This window comes from Leptosomus discolor, chromosome 12 (genome assembly GCF_034619465.1).
Source record: "Leptosomus discolor isolate bLepDis1 chromosome 12, bLepDis1.hap2, whole genome shotgun sequence".
In the NCBI taxonomy this organism is placed as follows: Eukaryota; Metazoa; Chordata; class Aves; order Leptosomiformes; family Leptosomidae; genus Leptosomus; species Leptosomus discolor.
This window is the reverse complement of record NC_141402.1, coordinates 4,737,691-4,761,427: the sequence shown is the minus strand read 5'-3', so window position 1 is coordinate 4,761,427 and position 23,737 is coordinate 4,737,691. Positions and strand designations below refer to the sequence as shown.

At 37.9% G+C, this 23,737-nt stretch overlaps 1 protein-coding gene across 3 annotated transcripts in view; it reads right to left on the bottom strand.

The window, feature by feature from the left end:
• The window catches only part of PLEKHA7 (pleckstrin homology domain containing A7), a 155,299-nt gene that overhangs the window by 48,582 nt on the left and 82,980 nt on the right, over positions 1-23,737 (bottom strand). For all 3 annotated transcript variants that reach the window (XM_086472205.1, XM_086472203.1, XM_086472204.1), the window contains exons 4-7: positions 18,023-18,106; positions 9,704-9,815; positions 2,945-3,049; positions 1,107-1,179 (exon numbers count right to left, since the gene is read on the bottom strand). In XM_086472205.1, the coding sequence (XP_086328331.1) occupies positions 1,107-1,179; positions 2,945-3,049; positions 9,704-9,815; positions 18,023-18,106 (374 nt within the window). The remainder of the gene's footprint in view (positions 1-1,106; positions 1,180-2,944; positions 3,050-9,703; positions 9,816-18,022; positions 18,107-23,737) is intronic.

The following is a 23,737-nucleotide window of genomic DNA, read 5'->3' as shown; positions in this document are numbered from 1 at the left end:
AAGAGTGGTTCAGACTGGATATATGGAAAAGAATCTTCCCCCTGAGGACAGAGCAGCAACGGAACAGGCTGACCAGGGAGGTTGTGCCATCTTCACCCTTGGAGGTTCTCAACACCTGACTAGATTAAGCCCTGAACAACCTGGCTTGACTTTTTCTGACCCTGCTTTTACCAAGTGGTTGGACTAGACACTTCCTGAAGGCCGTTCTGACCTGAGCCTTCTTATGACTCAACACCAATAATATGTGGAGAAAAGTGTTTTAAAGAAACGAGATTGGATTTTTTTTTGAAAAAGATCAATTTGGTTTTTTCTTCAGCTTTTTTTTTGGGGGGGGGGGAGGGGGAGTTGATTTTTTAGGTTCAAAGAGAGGAATACACTTTGAGAATAAAGCTTATTGTGACAAATGAACTCTGACAGGCTGCATAACATGACGGACCTTCCATTTAGCATACTACATCTAGGCTAATTGCTATAATTAGGAAAACTCTATTACTGTTGGCTCTAAAGTGATCATCAGCAGAAAAGCAGTACCTAGAAAGATGAATTCAAGTTTCATATTCTTTAATGCTTTCCAAAAATGGTAACACGTGACACAACAGTCAAAACTTCAAAATAGCCTTTTGTAGTACCATTATTCCTAGTTCAGCCTAAGATCACATCTAAACTTTTTCTGGCAGAAATACTGGATTCAGAAATTCTCACTCTTACATTGTCCCATAGATTAAAGCTGAATCAATGCCCTGATCGGGCCACAGTTCATTCTCAAAAAAACCCAGCTGTCAAAGTGCAAGCAAGCAGGTAACACAATGCAGTCCGGAGATGGGATAAATCTTAAACTGGTATTGCTGCCAAATGTTTTGCAGTGTAAACCCTGGCATATATCAAAGATAAGTTACGTGACGAAAGACCACAGAGCACCCCCTTGTTCCTGAACTCTAGCCTGAAATTTGCCACGTATTAAAGACATATGGATAAGTAATTGTTTCACTATGCAACTCCTCAGATTACTTAACTATACCTGAAGAGTTCAATTAGTTTATGCTTGCAATGTGATTTGAACAGGTGAACTGTTACATTCTAACTCAGAAGAGCTAGTTTCTACTCACCTTTGTAGTAAAACAAACAATAATCCGCAAGCACAAACCATCGTCTTTTCCATAACCGCATTCCAGAGCTATCCTGAAATGCAAGAAATGTGATACGCTTTTCATTTAAGGAACGTTAACAGCTCATCATACAATGCTGTACCAGTGAGCAGTTTAACAGAAGTTTACCTAAACACGGTATTAATTACAAAAACAAGTGGTTTATATTTTCACAAAATATTATGTACTAAGAAAGATAAGAGGCAAAACATCCAGCTTTAAAATAATTAGGGTAGAATATTCAAACTGCTAATTTTCATTAAGTAATTAAATTCACATCCCAAACAGCATTTAGATTAACCTTATACACAACCAATGCATATTTTATCTAGCCAGATCTATCTGCAATAAAGAAACAAAGTACACATCTGGATGGCACAAACCCAACAAGGATTGCCTGTAGACCAGGTCATCTGTGAAGTATGACCTCACATTTCAGATCATGATCTCCTATAATTCTACAGTCAATCTCCCATTATGTTACCCATGCCTAAAATGCAATTTAATCAAATATTCCTTAGGAAATAAAACAGGTTGCATAATGTGCAAATTTTAATGAAATATAATATGCCTGTGGAGATCTCCATGTATTTCTCTCTATATATCACCTTATCACAATGAGTAATATTTACATTTACATTAATTTTAGAAGTTTGTAAAATTGCCAGACTGCAACCTAAACAAGTACAACTTATTCAGCTGAGGTAGGCTTTGATGAGACACCAGCAGCATAGAAAGCAGCTTCAGGCTTTAAATGCTTCCAAGTAGAGGTAATGGGACAGAATGAAATGGCTACAGCAATGTTGTATATACTATTTCGCTTCTTTCTGCAACCATATTAAGTATGCAAGGGCTTTCTTCCCTTCTGGTTTTCCTGCTACAATGCTGTCAACACATACTGTGTCCGAGTTCTGATTCTGTCCTGAAAACTAATGGATTTGGTTAGCGGATGTCAGCAGAGTTGATGGCAGAATGCAGCTCTCCATGCAGAAGGAAGTAGATGACTGTCAGCAATTTTACTTTCCTGTATATGTAGAATCATAACTGCAAGCCTTAGATTTCAGCTTTCTCCTACTCATCCCTAAATGTAGCTGCTGGATCTGATGATAACCTGATGGGCGCTGACTGCCAAATTAGAAGCAGGGAAGTATTCTCATACAACAGCTTTATTTACTTTTTGCACTCCAGAATGGGCTTCTGTCAGCTCAGGAGTGCAAGATGCAGCAGCTGTAAAGTTCTGTTTGTTGGATGAAATCCTATAATCCAGCCTTTGCCTGGACACTGGTCTTGGTGACAGCAATGTGTGGCGAATGGATTCCTGTTTCCCTTGATATTTTCCCTCCTGCTTCTGGAGAACAAAAGGCATATGGGTTGGAATTAAGCCTTTGATCAGGGTATAAGGGAATAAGAAAGCAGATGCAACAAGGCCTTCACAGCCAACCTCGGGTTTACAGTGCATTCTGAGGGAGACTGAGATCACCACGGCAGTGAGCCAGCAGGATAAAACAGGGAAAATAACCAGATTTGGACAACAAAGTCATAGCCTCAACATTTAACCATGACAGTGATGCCCATTTACCATTGCTTCCACTTCTGAATCAAACCTGTACATGAAACTTTGTTTTCGCACTTGCTGAGCACAAGCCCCTCATTACAAAAGCTTGTGGGAGTACCCAACGCTCCCCTGTTTCACCAACATTCGAGCCTCTGTTTTTTTCAGTTGCTTGGAAGGCACTTCTTGCTTTTACTTGATGATTGTATCGAAATATATGAGCAGAACCAGACAACTACATACATACCTGTTTGTGTAGCCAGCCTCTTACTATAACAGGAACATTGGGATTCCTCCTGATAGCTTGGTCCCTCTTTCCAAAGCTATGAACTTTGTTTCCAGCCTTCACAACCTGTAAAGAAGTATAACATAGCATTGGTTTTCAAACTGTACTGAGACTCATTTCATATTACAAATAACCTCACTGCAATAATTCATACTTCACTACACAATAATGAAGTATTTACAACATTTTCAAGGGCAAGTAAATAGACAATGATATTTACAACATTGAAAAGCCAGTCTTCCACTTGCATCAACATATCAGTGCCAGGACAGCCTGCTAACTCCCAGTTGAACAGCAGCAGCACTGGTGACTCAAGTCAGAAAGGCAAAACTGCTAAAGTTTTAGTGTGCTTGGGAAGTATTTTTGAGTGCACAACAGCTGCATGCAAGTCTCTCTCTGCACCACAGTACAAGTCTTACACACACAGGACTTCGGGCACATGCATGCTACTCGTGCTCGTCGTTGTTTGGGCATTTTTTTGTTCAGTTTTAGTTTTCTTTCCTGTTTAAATTCGAACACTGATAGCTTAATAAAATGTTTGCACTTTGACCCTGCAAACAAAAGGAGAAGACAGAGTGATGCTGCTAAGGAAAAGACCTAGTTGGCAGTAAGTGGAAATTACAAGGACTGGTTAATGTGTTTTACTGCAACCTCAGTTTTGACTCACCCGGGCAGAAATATTTCAAAAACAAACAAGGAAAGTCTATCAGTTTGTGAAAAAGACAGCAAGAATCTCTGGATGAATAATCTGTTTTCCAATCGCAACACAGTTTGCTACTGCAACTGCTTTAGGAACCCAAGGTGCACAAACCACCCTTACAGTTGTTCCCAACTTCTCCAAGGGAAGAGCTGTCCAGATTCATTCTCTGTCTCCTTCCTACAATGCCTCTCCTTCGTTTGAATCTCTCCTCTCAGCTGGTCAGGGCTCTGATACTCTATCAGCTGCAGAGAAACAGCAGCTCTGGAAACGAGCACATTTGTCATACACAAGGGATGACATCATAAAAATATCTCAGTGTAACTGCTTCAGCCAGTAAGGCAACATCTGGACTGGAAGGCAGCATATATAATAATAAAATATTCTAGCAATATATGATAATTTTAAATGGATGCTGTTAATTTTGAGGCCAGGCTTTACCAACTTGCACTGAATTTCACACATTTCAGTAGACATAAGCACACATCTTAATGCAGGATTAACACAATTGTAATAATCAGTAAGAAAAAATTAACCACTTTTTCTTCGGTGCTATAGCATATAAAATAGCAGCATAGATTTAACACTTCTAAGGAGATATCAAAGGGCAGATTTTACTAGGTAGTTTCTCCAAGGTCTGTTTACCAGGAAGCAGCACGCTGCTGTCAGCTCAGCTGAGAAGTCAGGTGAGCTGCACGTCACAGTCATTTCTGTGGAACACCCTGACACTTCGGAGACAGGAAGAACGCAAGTATGGGCTTCTCCCTAGGAGTGACACCTCAGCGAGGGTCTGCACAAGACTTACCCACAGCCCAGGGCAGCCCAGGAGATCACCTAGCTAGCACAAACCTAACAGGCCAGGCTGTAAAGAGCAACGTGTTTCTGAGCAGATGCCCCTGTCATTCAGCCGGCAATAACCAGTTCGCACCTAAAGCCAGGTGAGGATGGTATCAATAAGACCTCCCAGCCTGTTTCTCTGCCATACCTGCGCTAAGGTACTCAGCTAAGAGCCTGCAGAGTGCTAGCTTTGTGCAAACACTGTGTGTCAACTATGGCCACAGAATCTCAGTACTCACTCACAGACCTACCAGCAGCAAGTCTGACACTAAAGGAAGGAAGAAATAAGATGTCAGGCATTTTGCGTTTGCTATTGAAAATTTTTCAAAAGATAATTTGTAAACCTGTGTCCAAACATCACTTTAAACGAACACACAAAGATGTATCACAAAGACAGTCAAGCTCTCGACGATCGTACGATCATCAGGCCAAGCCATATATATTTTCTTTTAAGAAAAATGAGAAGTAATCAATTCAGTCAAGATTTCAAAAAAACCACTGTCCATTGTTAGCTGTAACAGCTACACTACAAGGGTGATGAAAAATTATTGAGGCCCAAACTGTTTAAAGCTCTGAAAGTCAAAAATCTACGCTTTGCACCTGAACAGAAACCAATTTACAAAACATACAGAATTTAGTTTCCTAATTTTTCTTTCTCATATTTATCCTAGGAAGGGTGGATGAACTGAGTTAAAAGTATAGCTGATCTAGCCTTATAGCAGGGTTTTTTTTCATCAGATCCCCTGTCAGTCTTCAAGCACTTCGATTCTCTGACCTTACTTAATTTTTATAAATGCAGATCACAACGTAGAAAAGTCATCCTTGGACTTGGTCAAAAGACCAAACAATTTCTATTACACGGGAGGGGTGAAAGTTTTCCCAAGGCTGTGTATTCTATATCAATACAATAACCATAATAGAAACAATCATTTTATGGTGCTTTATGTAATTAAAATTTTCATATCATCTGTAGTAGTAATCATTGCATTCTGCTCTAGAATAAACCAAAGCATAACAGATATTGAATGTCATCCCTTGCTTCCAGTGGCTACAATAAAAAGTTAGTTTAAAAGAAAAGGTTGGGTTTTTTTTAAACTATTTTTCTGTACTGCAGTAGTCTTTTCCTAACTTAAAATATTCCGGTATCATTGTCATGTGTTGAAAAATGCAGGTCAGAGCAGCTGCCTGTGTCACTGAAGACAAAGAAGTCGCTTTTGGCTTCAGCACATTCATTATCCTGGCTTTTTTGTGAACGACTCGTAAGTTTTCACAAACAAACCAAAATGTCAAGAGTCAAAATTTTCAAATCCCTTTTCATCACTGCGTCATCTTCTTCCTTACAGTAGCCTCTAGCTGAGGAGGAAAGTTGCTAACTTAATTATAAAATGTAATTTTAATTTTCTAAAACTGGATAGTCAAAAAACCAATGGAGACAGCCCTTCATTTGGAAGAGACTTTCCAAATAGCAAAAAAGACGACTGTATCTTGGTAAAAATATGCAAATATATACACATAAGAAAAGGCATAACTTTCAATCTACAGGGAATTAAAAAAAAAATAACTAGTCTTTAAAAAACCCGCTTGTTTAGGTCATAAACTCTTCCACCCAAAACATCTCAATGTTTCACTAACAAATGAACTCATGAATCCTTTCAGTATCTCTAAGAAAATTAGAGAAAATCCTTATTTTGCAGATAGGAAATCCTGAAACTCTCAAATTCCCATTTTTAATATTGAGCATTCATCTACAGTGGCCCTGAACTAAACCCTATGTTGTACACCCCAGCTGCAGACACTCCCACAGAGCTGGCACCATTGCATAGTGGGTACCATTGCCTGTTTCTCTCAACTGCTAGACCTGCTCTTTATTTACCTGTAATCCTCATCACTTCATCTTGGAAAAATACCAGCAACTACCTCTGTCATCAACAATTCAGTTACTTCTCTTGCGCAGAATCCATCCAAAACACACTCTCAAAACGTAGACAGTAATAAATACATCACACTACTATCATTTATGCTTTTGACTTGGCCAAAGTACTGTGTAGCACAGTAACATTTACAAGCTTCCATTCACACCATCAGATGCTTTAACAGACTAAATTCCAAATGTACCTTACCTTCAAACTGAAACAGATCTTTATTCCTCCATATCCTTAATTTGTAATCAATATAAATGACATTTAAAATGGATAATAATGTAATTGAATTGGCTACGAACAAGCAGATCTTTGGGACGGATAACGATTGTGGTTTATCAGCATGCCCTTGGGTGTTTGTTTCCCCTCAACTCCATATCCCTCAAATTTCAAAAGGAAGGGTAAACTGCATTGGTCTAAAGTCTTCAGCGCCAGCATCAAAACGGTGGGGCCCACCCCAAGAACCCATGTGCATTTCTGCAAAACTGCCCATCTCGAGTGTCTTTCAAAATGAAGCTTTACATATTTATATGCACATCAACAAAACATAATGACATTTTGGTAAGTATAAGCCTCATTTTGGCTTTTTAATTTTTCTCCTTTCCAACATGCTCCTCTCGTACACTGTACAACCGACATTGCTGTACAGAACACATGACATTCTCTTTCCAAACAATTACTTTTTATCTCAGAAGTTTTACTGAATCCAAGTTCAGACTTGACCACTGCAACAAGCAAGCCAGAGTCTTCATCTCTTTCACCTTGAACTGAGAATGACAAATCTGCCGTACAGTTGGCAGCTTACCTCCCCCCTCCACCCCACATGTAGCAATTCTTAGCTGTCAACTTTCTGCAGAAGAATCAAGTGGAAAGCCATGTACCTGTTCCTGCACTTTCTGATTTGGTGCTACTTCAACGCGCATAGCTCTACATAAAAATCAGTTTGAATTCGGCCAGGATTCCAACACTATACCTACACAGTTCTGTGATGGCATTTGCAGGACAAAATTATGAAAGCATTTCACAAAAGATAATAATTAGCTATGGGTAGCTAGAGATCTTTGCTATGACAAACAGATTGTGTCTCTGGCTTCATGATTTTGTCCCAAGCCTCCATCTGGGAACTTACTCTTTGAAGATCGATTATTGAATTCATGGAAGGAAACATTTAGAAATAGATGAAAGGATCTTAAAATCTACTCTCAACATGCCAAAAGTCAACCTTAAAAAGGGGGACACAGGTTATCCACTTTACTTTGTTCTCATTGCTAGTTCACTTGAATCGATGTTGTGTTAGCATGTGAAGGAATTCAACAGATCTTCTGATTCTACAGAACAAGAGGAGTGATTTCAAGCCTGGAAACACATGCAATGGTGAAACAAAGCAGAGAAGATGCTGGTTCTCTGTCTTAATCAAAACTCCAGTAAAGTATTTATTGGTGGCCCTCAGGAGGATGGATCTTACACAAACTCACTCAGTGGAGAAAAATACAGACAAGCCCTCTATGAGAGTTCTATTCAAAGTCTAAAGCTGGCATGTATTAAAAAAATGCCACACCTGGGAGCCTGCCAGAAGCACGTGGAGCCACACTTACACTGGACTGCAACCAAAATACAAGCAGAGACCAAAACCAGCCCAACTTATGTTTTGAGATGTGATTCTGAATATTCTCCAAGCTGTGACAGAAAAAGCCTTTGCCCTCACCTTTAGCTTTGTGGTTCTGGCATCTCCAGTGAACTAGCCTCTAGCTTGTGGGTGGCCCTGTAAGTTGTATCCAGGCACCATTTTTGATCTCACTGCTTGCAAAGCCCGATCAGGTCAGTGCAACATGTGACAAAGGGAAGCAGCAGGAGCAGGTGACATAGGACCCACGCTTTTTGGCAGAAGTGTGATCCTGGGTAAGTTAAAGCCAACTATGTCACTGGAGAAATCCCCAGCTCAAAGCAGAGTATCAGATCCCCATTAAGTTTGTTAGTTTTAAGAGTGAAAGAATAAACCTTCTGCCTCTAATGCTGACTTAAGGAGGATAAATACAGTAAACACAAATGCCCAAGTATTTTGGTAAATTCAGCTATCAGAACAGCAAAAATAAATGTACCTACTAATTGAGGAAACCTACTAAGTCTACGGTTTTCAGTGATAACTTCATCTAACACTTTAAAGATAAATGGATTCTTGAGATTTGACACATGACAATCTTTGTGTTGGTCCAATAACCAACACATTTTGGATCTAAAAAAAATATTTTTTTTAATTACTGGGGTTTTTTAGCTTTTCAAGAAACTGTTTTCATCTCCTCCAATATTCACCCAAGTATATCAAAACATTAGAAAAATATTTTAGATGATTCCAACTCAACACAAATGTTTGCAACCAATTTGGCAAAGTCCTTTCTTCAACTTAATTAGTTAACAGGCTTCACATTTTTGCATTTAAAAAAACCTGAGAAGTTTAAAAACTGCAGGCAAAGTTAAGAAATCTATCTTAGCTCTGCTAATTCTTCCAGTATTTTTTTGCCTCCTTTCATTCTCACTGTACTGTAATTTACTGTAAGGTCAAAGAAGCATTAAAATATTTGGTGACACGTCAAGTACAGCACTTTATTATACTTTGTGCAATAATAAACACAGGCCCTTTGTCAATGACAAATAGAGGATTTTTCTCTTATTAAACGTTCTGAGTGTAAACTTGGTGTCTGCACTGTTTGTGCACTGGAGTGACGGCAGAAAAGGATCTAAGCTGTTACTAAGAGGAGGAACAGCAGTAAAGTTTCATGGAAAAGAAATGCAAGTTACAATTCCTGGTATTCTGCAGCATTGGACTATCAAAAGACTTGCTAGAATACTAGTACTGCATTATACTTACTTTTGCTCTTAAGAAGTCTCTCGAACTTTCCATGTTACTATAATCACTAATTTTTATCATAGAATCATAGAATCATTTTAGTTGGAAAAGATCTTTAAGACCATCAGGTCCAACCATTATCCTAACGCCACCAACCCCACCACTAAGCATCATATCTATGCGTCTTTTGAACACCTCCAGGGATGGTGACCTATCATTCAACACTTGCATGTTGGTATAGGTGCTCTTATGCTGTAAAAAGGCTTTTGCTTGGGTAGAAGATATTACCTCTTCTTTGATGTCAGTTATTAGACTTCTTTGCTAAACCCATGGCCCAACTAAAATCAGCATTGAAAGAGTATTGGATTTAACGTGAGTGAAGTTCTAATCATCAAGCTGAAACAACAGCTTTTTTCCTTTACCTTAGAGCCAGGTTTTGTATCAACAGCAGATGTAGTTACTGCAGTGGATGTTTCACTGACCATGCTTGGAGGTCTTTGGTTTATTTGTTGCTTGGACATAGATGAATTTTGTCTAGAAAACAAACAAAAACAGATTATCTAAAGCATATTGTTTCAAACACTCAGCTTTGCCTTTTTATATTTAAGATTGACAGCGAGCAAATGAATGACAGGCTAGCTACACATTTCCCATGCATCTGCAACTTCCTTTGCACCACCTCTATTATTTTGATTCCAGGTATTCCTCAAGCAGATGCTGCCAGTGACAGCTAATGATTGGTATTTGTCTATCTATCAGGAAGACAAAACTGCCAAATTGTCTGCAAATCCAAGAGAGAATCAAGATGTAAGGAAAGAGCACTCAGAGAAGACAAGGCTAATGCAGAGAAACTAAATTGTGCCAAATTTAGAGGCTTGTCTCCAAACATCTGAAAGTGAGCACTTGGGAGGGAAGGACAGGAGTCAGCACTTTGCAATAACAGGTTTCTTATTGAAAATCAAAGTAAGACTAGCCTACTGTTAGATCTTTCACTAACTTAACGTTAGATCTCTGAATCGGCCCAAAATATGATTCATACTACAGTATGAATTATTAAAATACCTTTTAAGTGAAATGGTGCGATTCATGGCAGATATTGTTAGAAATTAATAACTTCTGAGTCATACTAAGTTTCAAGAAATCTTGATAACTAGCTCAGATGCAGATACCCATTTAAAGCACAGGTAAGATCTACCCTACCTATTCAACAAGTAAGAATTCAGTACAATGGCCCAGATGAAGAAATGAAAGAATAAGCAGAAGTGCAAAATCTTGTGGAATCCCATATGCAGGTTGTGAAGAGAAGCCTCAGCAGCCAAGCTCAACACCACCTTGTGAATTAAACCCACAGGTAGTATTTTCAAAAATCATTAACAACATAGTTTAGCAAATTGTATTTTAGGAACAAGCAGCAATACAGTCACATCAGAAAAAAAACCAAAATAAAACAAACTATTAACAACCTATGATTTTCTTTTCCCCACTTCAGTACGCCACTTATTTAAAAAAAAAAAAGACAAGTCACACAAGACACACCAAATACTACTGTTGCTATTACTGAACTGCAACCCAATTCTGAATGCAACAGAGAACAGAGTAATTCTGTGCAGTTATCACTCGTAAGAACAGAGAAGAGTTTGTGACTGTAGTAGCTCAACACAGGGTTTAACTGAGGACAAGATGTTTGCCACCATTGCTCTTCCTCAGTTACAACCTGAACAATTACCTGTCCAAAAGCTTTTACCGTTGATTTGGTGTCAGGGAAAGAACATTTTTCTATTTATGACAACACAGTTTCAATTAAGCTTGCAAGAAAATAACACAACTTTGATCCCATTTCTTTTATGCCTTGCTGATCTGGCATAAATCCCTCCTTTCTAGCTTTTATATGCAAGTTCAGGTCCAAGATATAAGCGAACTACAGCAATTCCCTAAAATCCCTGGCTAGGCTTGAATGCATGAGTTCTCCACCACATCAATTTGATTGAATTTGTCTTACCTCTTATGGACCAGGTAGCCTACTTGAGCCTTCAATCAGCTTTAGGAATATCCAGTTTCAGCAAAGACCAATTAAGACACTTCCCATATATCATGCTGCCTGACTAAGCTATTTCTGTTGATCAGACAGTTTAATATCTGCTTTTGACTCTGTGCTCACTTGTTCCCACCCCACAAACTCTCAAAACAGGTAGAAAATGCAGACTTAACAATGTGCTTGCATCTTACTTGCCTATTTCCTAATATACCACCTCCCTGCTCAAGGCAACTAAACAGAATAGGTATTTCAATAAGGGAGGGACACTAACGGAGACGTGACAGTCTTCTACACTGCTTTCTCAAAACGAATCTAAGGTATTAGATTTGATATCATTAAGAAAGCCACTAGCAATAAGTCACAAAGGTATGAGAACAAAACACATCCAAGGAAAATGTTTGGCCTTATAAGACACAAAATTTCTAATCGTCCCTTGAGGTTTAGATTCTCTACAGTGTCTGCACCACAGACTATTGAGCTTTATACTGTAGGACGGTCGCACAATATTTTCCAGATACTCACTGGGGTGAGGAGGGAGGAAAGGAGAAGGTGGAGGGAAGAGGAGAGAGCACATAACATACATGTTCAGAAAATCTGTAGCCCTGCCAGACTATAGATAATCTGATTAGATTATGTTTCTTCATTTTATAGGGTAGCTATTTCGTAGAGAGCTAACTTTCTCAGGAAATACAAGAATGAAAAATAAAATTTAAGTTTCAACAAGTTTGAATTAATTTTTCCAATAAAAATATTAATATGGAAAGAGAAATAACCCCAGAGGAATGGTTTTAATCTAAAATTCAACTCAGATTGAACAGATTTTCACTATTCTACAAGATACTGTTTCACAGTAGATTAAATATACTGCAGGATTTAAAAAAAATAAACATTTAGAAAAGCTATGGAGGAAGATAAGCTTTATGTGTTTAACAAGACCATAACTACCATAAAATCATAATGCAATACAGTATGACAAATGCATAATTTTTAAGCATTCATAATGTGGCCATTTAGCAATTTCTCTTCTACTTTCTACTGAAAGCGATCACTACCAATAAATCAAACTTTCCTTTTCTAGCAGTACCAAGATTAATGATGAACTTCAAATTCACAAGGAGAAAAATGTATTTTAAAAAATGTGAGGTTGTTGCCATGTGGAAGAACTCAAACAGCCAGCAAGAGAGACAGTGAGTCCATTGAAAGAGAAAATACATTATTATTCTCCAAAAAAACCCACACCTTTGGCAGTAAATACAGCTGATCCAAGCTTTCTGTACCTGAGATGTAACAGAAAACACCAAACAATACTGAAAACTAATTAACGTGTTTGTAAATAGTATTTCAAGGATAAGAGAGATTTGTTGCATGAAATCAGAACATAACGAAACTCAAGTATTCAAGCCTCTTCATAGCCAATTAATATTCTCAGTCTGTTTTTAAAAGCAAGTAAAAACATGCAGAATATGCACAATTACCTGAAACATCCCAGCATGTTAATGGAGTTAATGCTGTCCTAATAGTATTTACAGATTCATCTTTAAAAATAAGTGACTATAGCATTAACTCTGTGCATTCAGAAACATTAGTTCAAATTCACTATTACCAAAGATGTTTGATAAAATCTGTTATCCAAGACACCTCCTCCTGTCTTCATAGTGTTGTTTTTTGTCTGTTTTCAGGATAGTTTTCTTACTGCCTCCTCCAAGTGTGTGCATACACGTGCAGAACTGCAGGATGTACATCCAGAGCTCCAGTCCCTTGTAAATCTTTTTAAAATAGTTGAAAATAACCCTCTATACAGTATCTCCTGTCAAGCAACTCCATGCTCTACTTAAACAGTGCTAGCATATCTACAGAAATCACATTTACCAGCTAAAAGAAATACATGGCCAATATTTGGTTTATTAAAAAAAACCCCACTGAACAACAACAAACGATTACACCAGTAGCCCATATTGAAAATGCAATACTCACAAGCAAGCACATTCCTTTTCTCTAAAGAATCATAAAGATTAGTCAACTTGAAGATCCACATTCATACCAGTAACTTAACATTTTATTTTGTTGGAACCAAATACAACGCAATAACATCATGTCACTCTAGTTTTAATACTAATAAATCTCCTATTCAGCTAGATAAAAAATTAACTGTCCTAGTATTTCTATACATGTAAACACTGCAGATATTTATTTTGGGGTCGTTTGGGTTTTCTCCCTTCTCTCCACCTGCTATTTTTGCTGCTATAGTAACCAAATGCAATAGACAAAATAAGATGGCTCTCTCCCTAGAGGTGATACACAGGCTTTATCACTTGCACAAAAAACGGGCAAAAAAGAGGATAATGCTCCCCCCCCCCCCCCCCGTATTTCTGTATTTGAGTCTTTTTTTTTTTAAACTTTCAAGTGTTATCTTCTCATTTGCAAACGTACTATTAGCACAAACATATTGTAAAGCCTCTAATACACAACTACTAGTGTTTAGCAACAGATACAACTGCATATATGGCTGTAAGAGCCTGCTTCTTCCTTTTTTTGTACAATTAAACTGTTATTTACAGCAACATAAGAGAGAAGAAATCTAAACATTATGTACAGCTATCCTAAGTAATTCTTTCATAGATTTTTCAGAGAAATGCATATATAACCATGTAGTTAAACTAGATCTAATGCCTGTCTGGCAGCCTTATCATCAATACTTAATTTTTCATTGGCTGTTTAGGAAAGGTCTCTTTGTGGATTGAGGTTTCATTAAAAACATGGAAGTAAAGCACAGAAATCAAGAGACAGTTGTGAAAGGGAGGGAGGCTACCACATGGACTTCCCATACAGCCACAATGCTCAAACTATTAAGAGGTGACCCTAAAAAACTGTGAGGTGACCAAGTCAATAGAGGACAAAAGTTACTCTGGACAAAAACTGAAATGTTGACGGTAACAGACAGAAAAATAATCTTCAGATAACCATGTGATAAGATGCCAAACTGAACTCAGTGTCAACAACAGAAAACTAGTTCAAAGGAGAAAGAAATCAAAAACATCTCTGCAGTTTTTATCGCTTAAAACAACATTGGTAATCTGAGGATTAATTTTAAGGCAACCCGATTAAATATTAGCACAACGAGTCTTTTCCAACCTGAATGATTCTATGATTCTATATTAAGAATTATTAAGAAGAAACAGAGAAGAAAGGTACAATTAAATTAGTATAAAAAATAATGAGCTTATATGCTGAATACTTCATTCACCTATAATCAATCACTCCAGCAGAAAACAGAAAATCAGAAAATGTCATACAGAAAAGCCAGCGCCCAAGCAGGGCTAGTGAAAGATACAGAACATGTCACACACACAAGTGACCAAAGCTGCTAAGCTTGAAAGGAAGAACAGAGTAAGAGGTGGGGATTTGACAGTGGTCTCAGCTAAGAATGGGTTAGGAATTAAGGAATTATGAATCACTATTTCTCAAAAAAAAAAAAAAAAAAAAAAAAAATCAAAATAAGAACACCTTTAGAACGAAGGAAAAGGGCAAGGATCAAAAGATAATGTAATTCAAAAGCTACAGGTTCCAGGCAATACTCTGTTTTATCCTCCAGTTACAATGGAGTTGAGGAAATCAGATTTTGGCTTAACAAGCAATATTGGTATGATATCGTTTGAAAGGGGAAACCCCTTGGGAAAAGACTAGTGAAATACAGTCTCAGCCTTCTACTGAAAGTATCCAGTTCTCATTTGATCAAGTGAGGCAAGGGCATCTGGTTCATAACTGACTCATAATCAAGCTAGGATTACATCACTTATTGACATCATTTTCCAAAACTTCTTTTCAAATCTTTTTGCCAGAACGTTGCTTCCTGGATGAGAAATGGCCAGAGCAGTCTGTACAGTCATCATTTCTACGTTACAGTAAATTACTTTTCTGATGTTAAATGTGTCCTTTTAATAGATAAGTTTGTTGCAGCCTGAACAAGCTTGTGTTTACGTCTCCCCACCAGCTCCCAGTCAACATCTGGTGACAACTCCTGTCTTTGGCCCTAAATCTTGAATTAAAATCAACCTGTAAGTAATAAATCACATCACAACAGCACTGAAGAACAAACTGCCTTTTATGAAACCCTTAAGAGTGCTACTACTTCAGAACAGGACTCTTCAGCTATAGAAAAAAGTACTCTTGGTCAAAAGGCTCCCATGATGGAAAGTTTCCACAGACCACGCAAATCCAGACATCTTTCCAACTGTGCCTGTTTGTGAAAGTAATTTCATCACAAGATATGATCAACCACACTGATTCCAAATTAATACATGATCAACAACATCGATTCCATACCATCCCTGAAAATACGGCATAGCCCCATTATGATTTCTAGGCCTAAAGACAGGGAGGTGCTAACATCTCCTTTGATTTCAGCAGACATCCGCACATGTCAACAGCCCCATCTGACAGTACCTCAGGTACGTCCGTGATACGTCCGTGATGAACAGCATCTGTGTAAAACCCACAGTCACACAGAAGTGGTGCAAAACTAAGGAAACCAGAGCATCCCACGCACTTGAAAATTACATCTTCAAAGCAATTTTAACTGATATATTAAAAACCACTCTATGTACTTCAGACTTTTATTGTTATAAAGCTTAGAAAAATGTTCTTGCAAAGACTGTTTCCTGAGTAGTCACCACAAACACATACTCCTCTCTATATCCCTCCAGCCATTCCCTCTTCTTTTAGAATAAAAGCCATCTTCTCTATTAATTCTACTATGTTTTAAGATCTTTTTCCCACTTTTCATACCATCTCAGTGTGAGTAACTGAAGTCTAGAGACAAGTTATGCCCATTCATCTGATTGCCGTCCAAATAAACACCTTCATTTCTCTTCCAAAAAAGCCTCTAACATACACAGAAGATCACTAAACCCACGTGCCACCAGCAAGTTGTTTCAATTCTGCTTTTAATATTTTTATCCGCTACCATGATTACAAAACCAGAAACAGCCCAGGGAAGTGTGACTAACCCAGGAGTTCTATCCAAACACCTATTTTCCCTTACATACGTACAAATTTTCCTCATATTATGTTCAATTGAACCTTTACAACAGATTAAATAACAATCAATTGAGGGATGGAAGTTGGAACACAAATGCACAGTGGCTGTTGTCCATGCTGTCTTTGAGATTTGCTCCATTGCCAGATACCTGTACTCCTCACTAAAGAACTTGGAGCAGCTTGCTTGCATACCTGTAACAAGACAAACCCCTCCTGAGCAGCAAGCCAACCACGTACCACATAACACCTGGGGTGACCTCCAGCTCAGCAGTCACAGTCCACAGTCTTTGTACCTAGTCACAGGCCTCTCCCACACACTGCAACGCATGTTCAACCTTCTATGTCATGTTAGTTCTCAGCAGGGGCCTTAACATGGGATTAGCCCTCGGATTTGCTTTGGGCTTGGGGGAAAGCAGCTGTTTAGTTGATTTTTTGTTGAGGTTTTGTTGCTACTTTTGTTTTTGTTTGGTTGGTTTGCTTTTTAAACCATATGAGAAGCACTTCTGAGGGCTGTACCAGAAGCTCTGAGCAGAGGGCTGTACAGTCATGCTCTGCTTCTCCTTTCCTCTCCAACTCCACAACTGAAGACATTGCCAGAAAAGCATCAGTCTCCTGGGAGTCTCACATGGCCCTTCTCTAGGCCTCATTTTTCTTGATGCTATACAGCTTTAAGTTAACTGTAAAGTAAATCAAATGTCACATAATTTGAAACATGAAGTGTTCAGTGTCATGCGGGCAGCACACAAACCACCATGCGCAGACCACCACAGCATGATGCTCTGCCTCTGGGATGCACGAAGGGCTGGAGGCTGCTCAAACAGTGTTGGAAAACCAGGCTGGAAAAGGAAAAGCTATCTGGTGTTGTACCATTCCTCTTGCCCTTTGCAGTGGTTGTAGAAGCGATGCTAAACTTTCTCTTAGACTGTCTAGGAAAGATATCGAGTCATCTCATTACAGAAAGGATTCCAGGAGCAATCTAGCGTGCAGCAAGGGACAACAGGAGTAGTTAAACCCTACGGTGAAACAGGCAGTGATCCAAACAAGCATCAAAGACATGCCCAGATACACCAGTTTGAATACATTAATTTCTTCTTTTCTTTCCTTTTTTTTTTTTTTTTTTTTTTTAAATCAGACAATCAAGATACAATACACTGGAAACTAATGCATATGATTCTATTCCTCTAGAATAAATTGAAAAATTTTAATAAACTCCAGCCCAAGACAGGGAATGTAGAAAATCTAAAACATAAGAAAACCAAGGAATTGCAATGGAAACTAGTAATATTTTGTGCATTTCAATTTCAGTACAAGCCTTCCAGTTTGCTCTAAATACATTTTACATTTATATTCTGTATATTTGACATTTATATAAGGCTAGCGCATTATATTTAAGTATCCTACTTATATTGACTTTTTTGTTTGTTTATTTTGGGGTGGGTGGGTGTTTGTTGTTTTTTTTTAACATTCGGTACCGGTTTTCTCTCAAGACCTAACATGGAACAGTGCTAGAATCAAAAACACACTATCACAATGAGAAATAAATTTTTAAGCATAAACCATGTCTACGACATTTTTGCTAAAATACCAGAAGAACTGTCAAACTACTAAACTACTGTAAGTAAATGTGTTACTGTTTTAGATCTCTTGACATGGGTATAAAACTACTTACTCTTCTCGCAAAATAAATTCAATATTTTCTGGAGAAACCTGTCCTGTCACAGGATGTCTAAATGACGTGGTCTGCTGATTATGGCTGAAAGGAAAAAAAAAGAAAAAAAAGAAAAAATAAATTAATATTGCTAAACTCAGTAAAATAGATCTATGATCTCTAAAAGGCAGAAATGATGCTTTCCTGCTGCTACTCCAGCAGTGAAACATACTTCCTAGGTACTTTTGAAGCCAGAAATGTTTTCAGCGCCTTCCTGCATTCTTGTTGACTTTGCCAATCGCACACTGTACCATTTAATTATTAAACAGGTTAATGTTTTAAAAGTGAACTAGTTGCAATCCCTAGTTAGAGAGAAACACTTGAATTTATGCTTATTTACACTTGACTGTTACCACATTATTAAACATAACATAGAAATTACATAGTATAAATGACTGATTTGTACTTCCATAAATTTCACAGAACAGAACGGGTAAAATTATTTAAAATGTTGCTGGACAACATATTACACAGTTTGTAATATTTAATGAGATCACAGAGAAAGATTTTGTGGAAGCCATTTGCTGGATTCTTTTCTTCCCTCTAGTATGGTATTTCTTCAGTGATTTTTCTTTCATCTCTACGCAGAAGACCATATATAACGTCAGTTGTTCAGTTGCGTGGCCTATATCAAACAACATAATTTAGTATTTCATCTGAGCTGAATTAAAATTGGGATTTTCTATTAACTTTCCTCTCAGAGTACTATCTAGATGTTTTGCTGCCCTCTGTGAAATACTGCTTTCCATTAAAGACAATTATTTTATCTGTTTAACTGTACTCATACAATGCAAAAATATGGAATGAAGAAAGCTTATTTCAAGACAAACTGGTAGTCTTCCCTCCTCCCCAAAGCAGATCATTTGAATTAACTGTATAGAAAACACAAGACAATTTCTAGAAAGTCTCATACCTAGTAACCCCTTATTCTGCAGCCCTGTCCAAAGAAGCAATCTATAAAAATCACAAATCTTAAAGAAATAAGAAATTGAAGATCTTATTTCAGAATTAGAAAGGTTGTGGCTGACATGCTTAGAATTAGAGAGTAATGAACCAAGAGCTCACTTATTTAAGATTCTGAATTTCTATGGGTCTAGTTAACAATATTCAGGTAAACAATACCCAAACCTAGAATTCCCATCAAATGCAGCAAAATCTTAACACACTGTGAGTATATTCAGGAAAAAAAAAAAAAATAAGGCTGTTAAATGAATTGTACATCAGAGAGACAAAAATGAACACTTCATGCACTTTTTAGTTTTAAAGATTTGGGGGTTTTCTTCCCATAACGCCCAGCGATTTCAGTTCTTACAGATTCGACCCAATTGTCTAGCACAGCAGGATGTCCCCTCAGAAACAGAATAAGGCATAAAGAAATATTCTGGAGTTTCAAAGTAATGAAAATCTGAAGAGGTAACAGGCTTTCTGTAGAGTAAAGAACAGCTAAAAATCAAACAGCTCATGCACCCGTAACACTCAAATGTCAATAGCTCAGGACATGCCTTGATATGAAAAACAAAACAAAAACCACCACCAAAAAAACCCGAAACACCCAAACAAAAAACCAACCCAAAAAACCACCACCACCACAAGCAACGCCACTCACAACCAAAACCACAAACGGCTCACACTAAGTCCCACCCGGACCATGAAGGGCAGAGGACGTTTTCTGTGTTACAAACTTTTCACCCCTTTTTCAATAGGCCTTGCTACAGGAAGCTACATGTGAGAGACCAATATAATGAACACTTTCAATGATAAGCTGACAACTCCTGTAACACCAAAAGGACTTTTTCCAGCCTCGTCTATTACAAAAATTCTAGCCCTACAGCCACTAAAAACTGTGAACAACAAATTAGGCCATCAACCACCCCATGGCACCAATGAGAGCATTCACTCCCTAGACTGGTGAGAACTGACCTCTGCTACAGAGCTAGGTTAATGAAGTTCCTTTGCAGTTTCTAACTCTTCAGTTTTCCCATGAAATCAGAGATCAGAAGAAAGTATTTGCACTGTCTGCAGTACTAGCATCTATAAAACAACCACAATCTTTTTCTCACAAAAGGACTGAGGAGTATTGTTTCCTAAAGAGGCAGTTTTATGCGAGTTTCTATTCTAATTTTGTGTATATATCCAAAGAAAGGAATAGGAACTTGCAGATGTCTTCAAAGAAAATAATAAATAAAATATAACAGTAATAATTAAACTCCACGTTTGTCATACAATCCAGTTTAAGCTTGAAGTCTTTCCTTTCAAATCAGGGCTGAAGCAGTCTGTTTAACCTTTGATACTTAGGCTAGGACTACTAACAAAAATGCAAATACATTGTTAGCTTTAAAAATGAAAGTACCTTGTCAGCTTTACTCTCCAGGGGCACACAAACTGCCAATAAACTCTCATCCGCACGCTTTTAGTCATTAATAACTCACTCTATAATTAAGACTAAGAAAAAGGACTATATTCCAGAAGCACTCTAGGGTTATTTAGGAAGTTACTCATTATATCATAAACTTTTACCATGCACTTTTACAAATATTTTATTATTTCCCATTAAATAAATTCACCAGGCCTTCAGAAGATGATTTAATCCTCTTGCTGTGATTAAAGAGCAAGTCCATTACTAATACACTGAAGTATTACTTGTTAATAATAGAAGTTTCAGCTAGAAAGCAAACACTTCTTAAATATCTGAGCAATTGCATTTTGGGACAAGTTTTGCACTTTGAATACTAGGAGCCAAGGAGCAGGCATACAAAACTAACATTTTCTGCAAATCTGCAGCCTCAATACTTCACTGGGAAGAAAGAAATGAAACCACTGACACTAACAATTAGTTTTGCAGAACACAGTGGTTTATTTGAATTTGAAAAGTGAAAGTTTAAGTGTTTTGCCTCACAGGGCTCATTAAGAATAAGCAATACTATTCAAAACAATCTATACAACAGATGGCTAATGCCTTGCAATAAGGAATTAGATAGCAGGGAGATTTTTTTTCTCCACAATGAGAGCAGTCAAACATTGGAAGAGGTTGCCTAGCAAGGCTGTGGAATCTCCATCTTTGGAAACATCCGTAACATGGCTGGATAAGGCCCTGAGCAACCAAATCGAACTTTGAAGCTGGCCTGGCTCTGAACAGGAGGGGCTGGATCTAACGGGGTCCAAAGGTTCCTTCCAACCTAAATTATTCCGTTCTGTCATTCTCTGCTGCTCCCTCCGTCTTTCTCTGCAAATATAATTTAATTCTTACAAACACTTTGAAGCCTTCCCAGTATTTAAATAGATGTATTCCAAGAATATCAGCAGTACCTTGTTTTGATTAGAATGAGAGAAATCGTAACGTTAGATTTTTAGATTTAGATCACGGGGTTTTTGCTGTTGTTTTCACGTCCTTTAAATGTTTGCTTAACAGTAGCATCTGTTTACAGAACAATGACAGCAATAACGATTCCAGTAAGGTGATCTAGCAGACTTGTTGCAGCGAAAGTCCTCCTTCCTTTCCAAGCACAGACTAAGAAAAGACCTGGCACAGTTGTTCTCCAGACACAGCAGCTAACCAAGCCTCCCAGTAGTTAATCACCTGTATTTCCTCTAAAGAGCTACTGATGAACGCGTTTCTATTGTCCAGAAATCTACCATGTATAACACGCACAATAAATGAGCCTTAACAAAAGGGCATGATATGCTGCTCCACTCTTCATGCCCCTTTTATTCTTTTTTCACTGGAGAAAGACTTAATACCCCTAGCAACACTGGGAAAGGCTTATGATGCTTCACGATGTGAATTCTGAATGCCACGTAACGTTTATCAGTACAACACCACACATTTTAAATGCCAAGCTAACTTTTCCAGTATTTTTCTGCGTGACAAATTATGGCATTTTTCCTAGCAATCATTTTTTAATTTTAACAGTTTTGTATTATTCTGATTTTGCATCATTACTAATCAACAGAACCACCAAACCAAAGCAAGTATGAAAACATGAAAAATCCACAAAAAATTACATTCATTAGCATCTACCACTACCATCACTATGAAATTATACTACAAACTGTCAGAAGCAATTCTGAATTTCAAAGTTACAGAACATGGTTTTCCAAGGCTTGCTGTTGGTTTGTAATGGTTAAGACTCAGACTTTCCGTAACAGAATCACAGTTCAAACACCAGTTCTTTATTAGACATCACAACACAGCATGCATACGCAGCGTTTACAAACATAAGAACTGACAGTCACCCACTGTCTTAAGATCGATGTACTACAGCCAGTCAGAAAGTCTCAAGACCTTCAAGATGTGAACAGTGTTAATACACCCAGCCAACATGAGCCACACATGACAGCATGCTGCTCGAGCATCAAATGTAACTTCTAAGTTGGCCCTGGGTTCAGGGGTGGGGGGTGGAACCAGATAACCTTACACACTGAGTATTGTTTAGGTTCCTACTGGGTGGGGGTGCAGACAGACAGACACCTATATCCGTTGATAGCACCTTACTGCTCGCCCTCAGAATGCAGCCTAAAACAAAACGTTTCTCAGGTACTGATTAGGCAATGTTAACTTTGCAGACTTGGTTATCACTTGTTTGCACTGAACTAACCTATAGTATGATGAAATTTAACTGATTTAAATATAGGAAAACCTCACAATTACAACCCAGTCTCCAATCCTACAGTATAACTGACACAGGCAGGCACTTTGCCCTGCATGGATCCTTTTGCAGAATTCATAATTAACACGACTTCACCTATTTTTATGTTTTCCTTTCAGTTCATTTTGTATTCAAGTCAAAGCTAAGTTTCACTAATTAACTTTTGGACATGACTGATGCTGATGACCTTTCATTTGAAGTCAAGCAAGTTTATGGATTGCCTCTAGAGTAATTTAAATACCCAGGCAGATGAAACTTGGAATGTGTGAATCTGATTGAGTCTACATCACATTAACAACAAATTTACAAGCAGCAAGAAAAATTCATGTTGTCATTGGACAGACTGTCCTATAAATTATTACGAGCCATTTCTACAGCATTTGTTTTCCATGTAGGCTGACTTCTTTACGCTTGCCTACCAGACTAGATAGCCATGAACATCTTTATGTTGAATACCTCAAGTAGTGATGATAGTTACAGGTGAGCACCCATACTTCTATGGGACTTACAGGTGTGGGTGCAGCTGACAGAAAAACTCATGCAGTGAAGAACCGCTGTTCAGCCAGCAAGTTGTTACTCCAAACAGGAGAAAGTGTTTGTATCTAACCAGGCAAACAGCCAGGCATAGTTTGCTTTATTTCATAACGTATTTCTGAAATACATCAATAGGTTCAAAATAGTTTCAGCATTGCCTTCTGAGTATTTTTTAGATATTAGCTGTTAGAATTGGTCAGAAAGAATATCAATGAACAGTCCAAGAAAATCAGTGCCATCAAAGTTCTGAAAATAATATTATTGGAAGAAAAATGTAGTAATACAAACATAATTTGGAAGAATCAGGAACAATGGCAACTAACTGTATTACACAAGCAATAGCACCCACTAAAAGCTGGACGCACACAAGACCCCATCTTTTCAAGGTACTGAACATTATCCACAGTTTAAAACCAGTAAATGCAAGAGCCTGTGAAGCTTAGAAAGACAGCTAAGGGGACAGCTGCCATGAGACCAGATTCTATCATATTCTCAC